At 33.6% G+C, this 13,135-nt stretch overlaps 1 protein-coding gene across 3 annotated transcripts in view; it reads left to right on the forward strand.

The window, feature by feature from the left end:
• The first annotated feature begins 3,803 nt into the window (after positions 1–3,803).
• The window catches only part of LOC106465084 (coiled-coil domain-containing protein 103-like), a 17,838-nt gene continuing 8,506 nt past the window's right edge, over positions 3,804–13,135 (forward strand). The window contains exons 1-2 of one of the 3 annotated variants that reach the window (XM_013925279.2): positions 3,804–3,889; positions 6,504–6,677. In XM_013925279.2, the coding sequence (XP_013780733.1) occupies positions 6,529–6,677 (149 nt within the window). In that variant the 5' untranslated portion in view covers positions 3,804–3,889; positions 6,504–6,528. Of the gene's footprint in view, positions 4,268–6,503; positions 6,678–8,513; positions 8,653–13,135 lie in introns of those variants that run through there. The other 2 variants (XM_022392910.1, XM_022392911.1) reach the window with 2 other exon arrangements.

Below are 13,135 nucleotides of genomic sequence, written 5' to 3' on the forward strand. Positions count from 1 at the left end.
ACATATCGGTCAAGTTGACGGACACGGGGCTTATGGATATCTTTGCTATCATACTGGTGAAACCGTCGTTCTCGTATACTGGGAGGATTATGGAAAGCTGCAGGCAGGAGATGTATGTTCTGAACATGCCGGCCATAAAACGGATCTTTTTGCAATGGAAGCTATGCTCAAGGACTGTTGTCGTCAAATAGAGCGTAACTGGACGTGACGACATAGACAGTAACGATGTGGTAAGGTTCCAAAATCGTTTTAATAAAAAGTGCTTAACCTTTGTAGTTTCACTATTCCTTTTCTCACACTTTCAATGACTGGTTGAATGCTTTGGGTAGGATCTAGGATAGTTATAGGATTAAAATAATCCATTGTTATACTACTTATTGTTTTTACACACTGGATTAAATAATTAAAAGTATTAATATTCGATATAAAAATCAAGTACGTACACCATACATATGGTACACCTAATGAAGATATGGACAACCCTATTGTTTATGTCGTTTTTCACAGCAACAGATCATAACATACTTGCCACCAAAGTCCGGGTAATTCGAATCAACTAATCGATACGATACGATATGATATATCTTTGGATTTTTTCTAGTAAATTGCATATAATAACTACTTTGATGGGACTATACTCGAAGTTTTCATTATTATTGTATAAGCCAAAAAAGCTTACCACGAATGAGAATAGAAATTGTTTGCAATCTATAGAAGCTTTTGTTGAAAATTGTCTCAGTGAATTTCCTCACTAAGCACCTTAGAACTGGAGTTTTATATTAAATATCAGAAATGTATGCAATACCTGTCCTAAATACTGGCATTCGTTTTTAAATAAACACATAGCACTGGAATTCCATCCACCTTATTGGAAGATTTGTTTGTGTTCTCCTAAATACTTGCTTTTATTTGCAGTATAATTACCTTTTCATTCCTTCCTAGGCGTAGCTCAGTGGTTTAGTGTGTCCGGACTGTGAATCCGAGGGTTCTTGTTCGAATACAGTTGCTGCAAAAATTTTATACGCACTTTCGAGTCGTGAATGCGCCAGAAAAGTGACGGTAAAATTCCACTATTCGGTCATCAGACACCAGTATCTAAAGAGTATTCTTCCCTCTAGTCTATCAGCTCAAAATGAGCGCCTATACACGCATAACCTTTTCTAAATACAACGTCAAGCTTTCTGGGTATTATATAAATCTATTTTAACCCTTATTTCGCTTTGGGAAACATTGAAAATTTTGAGATAATTTCAGCCAATTAATGATATTTTACTCAGTAATCAGATACATATTCATTGCCTTTATGTGGGGTGATGTCAAAGCTTTGAATTTAGTAAATTATGTAAATATAGCTTAGAAGCTGAAGCTGTTACATTATTTTATTGCATATATACAGATACACAATGTTCCCATAAAAACAAAATTTTATATTATGTACTGGATTTTTTTTCTGCCTGTTCTAGCAAAGGGCTACATAGTAGGCTATCTGGGTTCTGTCCTCCAGGGGAGAATACTGTAGAATGCTATATATATCTATATAAAACTTAATGTGCCCGTTCAACGCACGGAGAATGACATAGTGGGGTCAAATTCAAAAGCCGACATCTTGTATGACTCCCGGGGGACCCTAAAAGTACATTCCGGGTTTGATGACAATCGGTTCACGATTCACCAGTTATAAGCGGACACAGTGCACATACACACATACATACATAGAGAGAATTTTGTCAAATAATGGTTTATGTACTTTAATGCCTCCCAGTAAGTAGCTCAGCGGAATTTATGAGGGTTCATAACGGTAAAAATTGGGTTTAAATCCCTGCGGTGGGCAGAGAATATCTAACTGTTGTATAGCTTTGTTATTAACAGCAAAATAAACAAATACATCTTATTAATATATATTAAGTATTAGTATTCACATTAGCTTTGTCACTATAGATTATATTATAGATTAAATCGTTAATGTGAAATAATTTGTGTGTGCGGGGAAAATATTTTAATTGAAAGAGCCAATTTTACATAAGAAATTAAGAAAAAAAATCAAAATTAATAATTTATATATTTTACAAGCTGAAAATAATCTTAGTTTCTTTAAGGGCCATCAAGTTCTATTAGAATTAATTTAAAAATAGGTTTTATATACAAGTAAACAAAACAATTTTATTTTGAAAAAAAAATGTTTAATGACTTTTCTAACTTTGTTATTTAAGATAACTTTTCAGAAACCTATCTTTATATTAGAACTCGAGAAAAAGTCTTAAAGATGGTTTTATCGATAATTGAACACGATTTTTATTTGCCAGAGAGGTATTGTCCTACAATAAAAAGAATTACTACAGTGCAACAATATTTCCGCGCTTTTTTTTTACCATGTCGCCTGCTAGATTAGCGGTAAGTTTCCAGACTTACAATGCTAAAATCCGGGGCTCAATTCCCCGCGGTGGACAAAGCACAGAGTGCTCACTGTGTAGCTTTGAGTTAAAAAACCAACAACAACATCTTTTAGCTCATTTATAAATCATGACATTGCTTTCATTTTGAGTTTCGTTTTTTAGTAAGCTTCCTGAGGCCTCCACCCTGGTAGTTCAATGGTAAGTCTGAGAGCTTATAACTCTCAAAATCGGATTTCCATACTGATTATGTAACTTTGTGCTTAAGAACAACCAAACAAGCTTCCTAAGTTCAGAAGTTCAACACTTTTTTGTCGCCTATCGTGTGAAAGCTCTTATACAACATTCTGTTAGAAACAGCTGTATTTCTTGTTATTCTAAACAGTTTTCTTTACTTTCTAACACTTATTTCTCTTACATGATAACTTGAAGCGTGTCACTATAAGAGTAAATACAATAATACATATGTATACTACTTCGCATATATACATATATCTGCTCTCCAATATGGGAAAAGTTAAGTCTAAGAAAATCTATACTACTGAATTCTGTCTTCAGGTTAGGGCCGATTAAGATCTTAATATACACAAAATATTAATTCATATTAAAAAGGAGGGGAAAAAATAATATAATTTGATTTAGACTACCGCTATTTTTAATAGCAAGGCTGCTGCTACTATTAGTACAAGGGTGATTCCAGGGATGGAAGGGTTATTTCGATAAAAGAAGAAGAAAGAAATAGCATCAAAATACGATTCTGGATTGTATATATGAGAATGGAATGCGATTTAGTTTTACGCGATTGTTTAGACAGTCGAGTTTCAGTCAAACCAGTGTCTTGGCAACAGATACTTGAAATGTGACATATTCAAGTATCTGAAAACAACATATGAGCCCCCAGTGGCACAGCGGTTCGATACCCGTGGTGGGCAGAGCACAGATAGCCCATTGTGTAGCTTTGTGCATACCTACAGACAAACAAACAACATATGAAAGGTTCACTGAGATTAGGTAGATCTACATTCATAAAATGTACTTTGAAATAAGAGAGTACCGTAGATCTCTAAAAAGTTATTATAAACATTTTAAAATAACTTTCAGCTCGAGTGTTTTCGAATGCTGGCTCTTCTTCATTAAGAGATGGAGAAAATGTCACTTGTTTGTGATTAAGAAGATATTTCTCTTCGAAATCTTATTTCTTATGAAATGATATTAAGATATTTGAAAATAAATATAAAAGTTGTTAAGAGTTGATGGAAGGTTATTGACCATCGATTTCTAATTTATTTCTGAATGACATCCAATGTTCTATGTCCATTCCTGACTAAAATATAAAAAAATACCCCAAGTTCAAGATAATTCGAGAAAAATAATTAATAATTTATAAATTAGTGTATACATATTACACTAGATGGCTGTTGTTAATGTTTAGGTTCAGGAAAAAGCTTTATCGTTTATGATTGATTTACTGAGAAATTGAATTGTTAATGGTAAACTAGGTAATGATATTTTCTCTTTCTTTTTTTTTTAGAAAAAAGGACTCAACTACTTACAATATAGGTCTTCTTAAGAAAGGATAATTACTTGTGGGAAAGGTTTCTACTAGTAGAACGATTACTGGGAGGGGATAGTTATCCTAACTCTAACTCGATATGTTAATAAAAGAATCGTGGTTCAAAGGATAAAATATTCATTTCGTTGTGCTATATTCTGAACACAACAGGATGAGAGAACACAACTTTAACTTTTTAAGATTTGGAAAAAGAAAAGGGTAGGCTTCAGTTAAAATAGTTCTATGGTGATTGGCTTATGCAATTCGTAGAGGGTGATACTTCAGAAGAGTTTAAAAGGAGAATCAGTTGTTTCCGGAAAAAAGGGTATGTTTTACTTTTTTCCTCAAAGTTGGATTTACAAAGTCCCTGTTGTTCGAAAACAACGGTACTGTTTTCCAAATAAGTGAAAAATAAAATATATTTTTTTTTATTATTGCACATGTCTTCAGAAATCTCTTGGGTATACCCAGAAAATTTCAGTTTAATTGCACTGTTTGATTAATAAGTTTGGAAAAACAACAAGTAAACACATTTGATATTTAATAGTGCTTCAGTGGCTTGATTAAAAAATTACACTCACAGTCACAGAGAATACAATACAGTCGATAAGCTTATTAGTTAATTTTATTAGGTTAAAATGTTTTAACTACAATGAACATGAACAATTATAAGTGTAGCACTTAAGAGACTAGTTTGCAAAACTTGCAGAAAACTTGTAAACTAATATTGTGAAAAATGAAAGTTATGAAGCAACTGGATTATTAATGAAGATTTAAATTTTTATTTTCATAATTTTCATGCCATGAAAGAGAGATCTCTGAAGTTAAGGGTTTTTAATGAATTTTAATAAAAATAATACTGTTTATTTTCATTGCAGCTTGGTGATTTAGTCCTTGTCATTTCAATTTACCATTTTGGCTTTGTATAATGCTTGAACTTTAGTATAAATGTCTGATGTTCAATTATACAAATGTCCAGTTATACAAATCAGTGGCTAAACCTCAGTTGCCTCTCCCCCCTCCCCCAGTAGGCTCAGAGGTAAGATAAAAATAAGGAGATCCATACACATAGCAGACATACTACAGATAGCCTATTCAGTCTCTCTGTTAATGTTTACAGTTTTGTCTCCTCATCTGAGAGAGAGAAAGAATACTGACTTGTTGGAAGAGGGTTCATATATATCTGGAAATGGAAGAATTGTCTTATAAGGATAGGTTAAGATCTCTTAGCTTAGTTGCTCTTGAGGAAAAAGGTTAAGAGATTAATGTATTGAAGTTTGAAATATTATTCAGGGGATCAATAGAGTTAAAGTCTCCAATTTCTTTGGGCTGTATCTTGAAGGCAACAGGACTAGAGGATACAAGTTTAAGATTTGGAAAATACAGGCTCTGCTTCAGTTAGGTTTGTTTGTTGTTAAGCACAAAGCTACACATTGGGCTATATGTGCTGTTCTCACAATGGGTTTCAAAACCCAGTTTTTAGTATTATAAGCCTTCAGACTTACTGCTGAGCTACTGCAGGCTCCAGTTAAGAAAGTTTAATTTTTCTAACAAGTTAATTAGCTTATGGAATGGATTGCCATTGGCAGTAGTAAAGGTTTTCAACAAAATAAAGCTGTAAAGGGAGGCTTAAGACTGGAGGTATTTTACACATCCATTTTTGAAAAAGATTATTTGTACAATGAGACTGCTATGTGATTAGAATCAAAAGGGACAGCATTACTCTAAAATGGAAATTTAAGTTATCTCCACAATTCAAGCCAATAGATAATAACACTGTCATCTGTAAAAAATGAGCTATAGTAATGAAAGAGAACTCTCCAAAATGTAATACAGTGAAATAGAACATATCTTTTGGTAAATTTAAAAATAGAATAAACACAGACTCGCAAACAAAAGTTCACAAACTTTTAGGCTTGCACTCTGTGAAGCCAACAGTTAATCCTATAATACTTTTAAGTTGGTTAACACACATGTATTTAGCTGAGTATTCACTAACTGTACATACATTATCAGATAAACCAGTCCACTAGCTTTAACTCTGACATAAAACAAGTCTTCAACAGGGATTCCAAAGCTTAAGCTTATTACTATATCCATAATATTCAATTTCACATTTACATTGGTCAAACAGACCATCAACAAGCAGATTACCAAGCATGTATAACAATTAAAAACCAGAATCAAATCATCTCCAGTTTACCAATGCTGTAAAAGTGAGGGTAACACTTTAAGGCTATTCTCATAGCTTAATTTAACAACTAAAAGCCTGAATCAAATAATTTCCAGTTCACCAAGACTATAAAAATAAGAGTAAAACATTAAGGCTATTCTTATAGCTTAATTTTTCACAATTAAAAACTTGAATCAAATCATCTCCAGTTTACCAATGCTACAAAATAAGGTTAAAACTTTAAGGCTATTCTCATAGCTTAATTTAACAACTAAAAGCCTGAATCTAATCGCCTCCAGTTCACCAAATAAAATATGAAAATATAGATGCCCAAAGTTTTTTTTCAAAACATAAATTTTAATGTTATTACATTTTTGTATGATAATAGATGAAAACACAGGGTTTTTGAAACCATGGCAGCTGTAGATGATGATTCAATTGACTTCAACCAGTTAGAAGCAGAATTGCATGCAGCAGTAGAAGCTGATGCTAGATATTGGCGAGAAAATGACGCCAAATTTAGAGCAGTCAATCAGAGAGTTGCATCATATGATGAATTCAGGTGAGAAATCCTTGTATCAAAACTTGTAGTACAATTATACTTAAGATGATTGATTTTTGATGATAGTGATAAGCAATAGATATAAATGAAATATGTTTGTGTTGTACAATCAAGATATTGTAATAGTTGATAGCTGAAGGAACACTAAGTTCATTTGATGCTGTGAAAATATTGGGCTTGAATCTTTGAGTGAATGGTCATATATTGCCGTGTATTGGATTCATTAGCAGTAGAGTGATGAAAAATGAATGGGTTTGTTTAATTACATGTACATTTTATCCAAAGAGATTGATATAAGGACAGAATCTTGAACATTTCATACAGTTATGTATATATGATATAATCTTCATCCTAAGTGTGAATAATGTTACCAATGCCCAAATTCCAACCTTGTGATAATTTGTGGAAATCACATTATCCTGGGAACAAACCACTGGAAATTTACTAATTTGTTACAATGTATATTAAGTCCACGTATTATTATTTTTTAATTAACTTTCATATATTTGTGGAGTAAAGAAAAAATACTTTCTGTGTAGAAATAAGAAAGGAAATATGAAACAATAGGAAATTAATTCCAGAAGACCAGTTGGGCTTTTGAGGTCTCCCATCACCCTTTAAAAAAAATACATTCATTTACACAGAATTAAATGCGACTTCTCTGTCTAGAAACAGATTTTTAAAAGTTTGGAAAAACTAAAAACCTGAGGGTAGGGCTGAGTTGTTTTTATTTTTATGTGGCTGCTTTTGTATCAGAGTAACTTTTTTTTAGATTAGAACACTTTTTTACATATACTTATTGAATGAAATACATCTTGTATTTAAATTTGATAACATTCTACACAACAACAAGTCTATTTTCAAGTTATGAAAGTAACCCAAATCTACAGTTTTTGAAATAGTAATGTAAAAATATGACATTTATCAACACTTAATTAGAATAATATTTATTTGTAAGCACAAAGTTTATGAACAAATTTTTCATATTCTTTTATGATATATACTATTTTGGTACTTGAACTAATACAGAAACACTAGACCATCTATTTGTGTACATGCTTATTTTTTTTTAAAAAGCAATTTAAAATTTCTACATATTTTTGTTTTGTTAGTAAATTCACAATATTTAATTGTGACTTTGTGAGACTGTAGGATTTTGGGGAGAATCAGATTTTTTTGGACTAAATTATTTTTAAGGAAAGTATAGAAGACAAGATTATTGATGTTACACAAAAGTTATTTTGAAAATATCTGTTAAATGGAATAAATAATTTGATTTATCAGTTTTTGTGTAGATTATTTTTCACACTTCACAAATGAGCTTGAGAGTAGAAATTTTTATTTCCAAAAAAAAACAACAACAGATGGTATTGTTTGTTTTAGCTCTTGCTTCATTTAGGAACTAATCCTTCAGCTCTTACAACATTTACATAAAATATACACAACTTCTTTTGTATATAGAGATGAACCAGCTTTAAACTATGAACAAGATACACCAAGGAAGTTTATTCAACCATACTAAACTTGAAATGTTGCTGCATAAAACAATGAACAAAAGCAGTCTCTTTAGTAAGCTTAATTGATGAAGGTGTCTGAATAAAAATATCAAAATATGTATTAACACAAACTGTACATGGGACATTGTTTAAACCAAACGAATAGAAAAATATTACAATAAACAAGGAAAAATGAAAAAATTATATCAAACAGCCATTCTTACTCTTCTTTTGAAAGGATTAATCATGAAGCTACAAAGCAAGAAACCTTGTGAACTTCATTCTAATTTTGGGCTTCCATCAGCTTTTCTTTCAAATGAAGTTTTTATTATTCTTGCAGTGGAAGTCTGAAAAGGAATAGAATGCATGTCGCAAAATCCAGGCCAAGGGAGTTTGGTCATTATTTTTTCAATACCTGGTGGTCTATCACTCTGGTTTTTATTCAGTGAGAATTTTGTCATATCTTTACACAAAATCAGGTACTGAGTAGTTAACATTCTTTTAGACATCTTCATCAAAAGAGCTCAATTTTTGTTATATGTGCCTCACCTGAAATAATAGTTTCTTTTCATGTATTAAGACATTACAGTGTCTGTTGTCAGATGATTTAGCTTCAAGGGCAAACCTAATTATACTTAATGAATATATTAAAGGTTTTATGAGTATGTCTTGAAATAGTGATAAGAATACCGATGAGTAATGTCACTTTGAATACAAACAGCACTGTGTCTACTTTTACATTACTCTGAAGAAAGAGCTAATATTTTGTTTGCTATATGTTTAATATTTTGGTATTATATATATATATATATATATATATTGTTTTTATTAGTTTTGGAGATTAATATGTTCAAAGAATTTCTGGATATTTTTAACATGGCAGTATGTATAAAAATGTGATACAAGGACTCACACACAGTAATATCTTCCATTCTATCACTAAACTATAGATTATACTTCATACTAGTCTTGAACTCAGAACATTTTCATGCAGCCGGTAAGTCTTTGCTTTTACTAATCCCACAAATGCTCTCTCCAGTAAAAACGTTTCAGATAATGCCAATCTTAGGTTAGTTGAATTAAAGTAGAATATTTTTGTAAGGTTCTTTTTAATAACTGTTGTGTCGCTGTAATTAAAAATAAATTATCTACAACCACAACATGCCACACATGTGATTTCCCTATGTTAGGTCCTTTACCTTAAATTATTTTTGTGAAGCACATTGCTAAACAAAATTGTTACAGAAGCTTCACATTGCACTTGCTTTTTATATCATTTATATTCTAATTATAATTACAAAACTAAGTCATGCGAAACATTATCACTAAACCAGGTAAACTTCAACAAAATTTAACACAGTTGTAAACTCTCATAAATCTCAAGTAATTGATTAACAATTGTGGAAGACATCTGTTCTAGACAACGCCAAGGAAAAGAATGAAGTTAATTGAAGTGCAAGTGTTTAGGGGTAGGTGGAGCTACTGCACAAGGAGGCTTTGTTGCCGAACTATTGGGGGAAGGCTATCGTCACATCATGCACTAGTGCAATTCAAGTTAAACATGTGCAAATCTCACAGGTGAGGTATCTTCCTGAGTAGTATGGTTTCTTTAATTTCATTTAGAAACAACAACAGCATTTATTGATTTCCTACCATTATGAATTCTCAAGTGACTTCCACCTCATCCCATGATAAAGACAATGTTACTAATGTGGGACCTGCATCTACCTAGGCTGCTGAGGGCTCGTTGTCTGTGGAGGGCATGACAACCATTGTTCAACATGTGGGTTTCTTCATGCTTACTGTGCCTCCTCCTATCTATTATTTGGTTGACATTTCTTCTCCCCAGTTTTAACACGGTCAGGATACTGATTTTGACTGGCTATTTCCCACACCAGGATTTGCTCTAGGCACAGCTTTATCTGTGGAGGATATCCTCACCCTTATAAATTCTTCCTTGACATGATATTGTAGGTATGTTTTTTCTTTCTCTTGTCCCTGTGTCTTTTGATTCTTCTTGTGCTTTACTACATGGAACCCATACTCAAGATTACTTTGTCTTTCTTCCTTTGCCTGACATTAGGGTTCCTGCAGACTCGTTTCTCAAAAAACTCTGCACCTGTACTAACATGTCTCATCCACCTCATCTACTTGACTCTTTTGTCCTGGCTTACAATCATTTTAATTTTTCCATTCTTCAATTCCCTTAGTTAGGACTGGTCTTACTTTTTTTCTGTATGCCTACCTTCCTCTTTGTTTTCTCCATTATATCTTTGCTTTGATATGTGACATTCCCTGTCAGTTCTTGTTGATGGTACATCTTTCAACTACATAACTCTCATTTCCTCTGCTTCATCAGTTAGTAACTGGGACCCATTTTCCTCTAACCTGTTCCCACTCTCTCTTGCTTGATCCACACATCCCCCTTTTACCCAGGAGTGTTGTCCCTTCATTTCCATGTGTGAGATTTCTCCAGTACATTGTCTGCGGTGCTAGCCTCTCTGACTGTATAGCATTTTTCTTATACTGTTCCGGTCATCTTTCAATGGAAATGGAGAGTTTTTTATATTGGTCCACCCACCACTGCCTTTCTCTGGCCATCTTACTGTGGCCTACTTTTCAGCCTTTTTCACATGAGTGTTAAACCATAGATTGTCAATTTCCACCATTGCTGTTTATTGGATGGCTTTATAAACTGTATTTTGCCTTTCTTGCTACTGCCAGGTTTTTTATTCTCTATCCTCTCCACTTTGTTAATATCCTTCCTTCTTCACTGACTTCTCATGTTTGACTGGGACTTTAATGTAGTTTTGCACATTTTTACATGTATTCCATTCAAGCCGTTGGATTCTTGTCCCTTATGCCATCTTTCTTTGAAGACATATTTCCTTTTCCTTCTTGCTTGTGGTCATTCAGATTTTGTGCCATCAATGCTTTCCACACACACTTTCACCATACTTACTTCTACACTAACTGGGCCTTTCTCCTTGATTTCAGCTGCTAGGGAAGGTGATCATTCTTTATCTCCTACCTCCCTCCCTTTGAATTTCTCACTTGGATCTTGGTTGACTGCTGTGTCTGGTTTGGGATGTTTTGTGTTACTTGGTATGTACATTTCCCTTTTGGGGTTCTCGGCATTGTTTGTTTCTGCCTTGGGACCTCTTGCCTTCTACCTTTACAGGATGGGTTAGCTAATTCCTTTACTCACAGGTTCTTTCACATTTCATCACATCAGATTGATCACATGTCTCTTGCATCTCACTTTCACTAGCCCTTGGACAAGATCCTTCCAGTAGCCATGTAGATCACTTCACACACATTTGTCTCCTGTTATCTTTATCTTCTGGTTGTTTTATCTTCTGTGGAATTTTGACTCTCTCCAATTGCTGTTCTTCAGTCTATACACCATCTTTAAGAAGGGAAAGTATATTTTCTATTTCATTACCTTCATCTTACTCCCTTTTTATATGTTTCTGCCAGGTGGCTGGTGTTGCCTCCCAGGGTATATTTTTTTCTCAAAACTTGCATTGGACCAAAGGTAACAGAAAGTGTTATACCAATCCACCCTGCCTGTACCAGTGCACTCTGTTGAGATGGAGTGTTTCGCAAGACCACCAGAGGTATCACTGTGGTATTAAATTACTTAATTGCCTCATCCAGACAGTGCCTTCCATGGACTGTCATGGAAAAATCTGGCATCAGGGAAGTAACTGCCCATTTCTTTGGCTCTTACATTCCAGTATTTAAAAATGGGGTTTTGCAGTTACTCCTTAAAATGTCTCCAGTAAATAATTTATATGGCAGGCATCTGGACACTTCTCCAGGTCTCCCCAATGTGAATTATCTCTCGCTTCTTCAAGTGGAGTACTTATCAGTTCCTAGATTCAGGGGTGGAGGACCTTGGAGAGTTCCTCATTGATTGTGTACAGCATAATACAAGACAGTGGGAAATAGGGCAGTGGTGGTACTGTCTATGTAGTTGGGTCACCCCTTAAACAGGTGGTGTGCTCTCTTCTTGCAGCAGGATGGGTTCATAACCTCCATCTCTGTCTGTTCAGTTGAGCCGAGGCCAGACACACATGTAGCCAAAAGTGAATGGGCACCATCTGTGAGGTCTATTCAACATGTTGTCCATGTATGGTAAGCTCATCACAACTAAAATCATGGTAGTTGGTTACAAGTTTTCTTTAATGGTGAGCGTTGCTTAAGGCAATTTCAAAATGATGGTCAGTAATTGTGATGTGGCAACTGTAAAGAATGGGTGGGAGTGTTATCTGAAATGAATAGGCTTAAAGAATAATTGGGATGTGGTCAGCAGGTTATTGCTCTCTGCCACAAAACATGTATGACCCATACCTAAGTTGAAAGTAACAGTATCAGTGTTATACAATGGTTTATTCAAATCAACAGTGAAGAAATACTGCTACAGAAAGTATGCCTCATAAAATAATTGCAATTATTCAGGACAAAGATGATACAGGTACTTTGCTTTAGGATAGTGATTGCTAGTTCCTCCTTCATATTTGTAGGTATATTGGCAGGATATGACTTGTATTTGTATATGTGTTTATCCATATATACAGTAAATAGTTGTATTACAGCATTTAAATATGCTAGAGCTACAAATGCCAAATCAAACATGCACTTAACTAGCCAGTAAAATGATTTTCATTTTGATAACTAAGTGAAACTTCTTGTTCACTCCCTACACACAGTTGTGCTTATGGATATGGCTAATGTGAATCAAACATGTTCATCTGTTACTCATTTTTTATGGCATCAATGAAAATGATTTGTATCACCAAGTTGAATATAAAATTATAACATATAGCCTTAATGTGTATCACAACATAAACCAACAAAATGTATAAACAAACAGACATTAAGGGTAATAATGGCTGGAGACGGCTTGAATGGGTAATGAAGAAAAACTTATATTAAAGTTTTTCTTCATTACCCATT

Source organism: Limulus polyphemus, unplaced genomic scaffold, assembly GCF_000517525.1.
Source record: "Limulus polyphemus unplaced genomic scaffold, Limulus_polyphemus-2.1.2 Scaffold1830, whole genome shotgun sequence".
Classification (NCBI taxonomy): domain Eukaryota; kingdom Metazoa; phylum Arthropoda; class Merostomata; order Xiphosura; family Limulidae; genus Limulus; species Limulus polyphemus.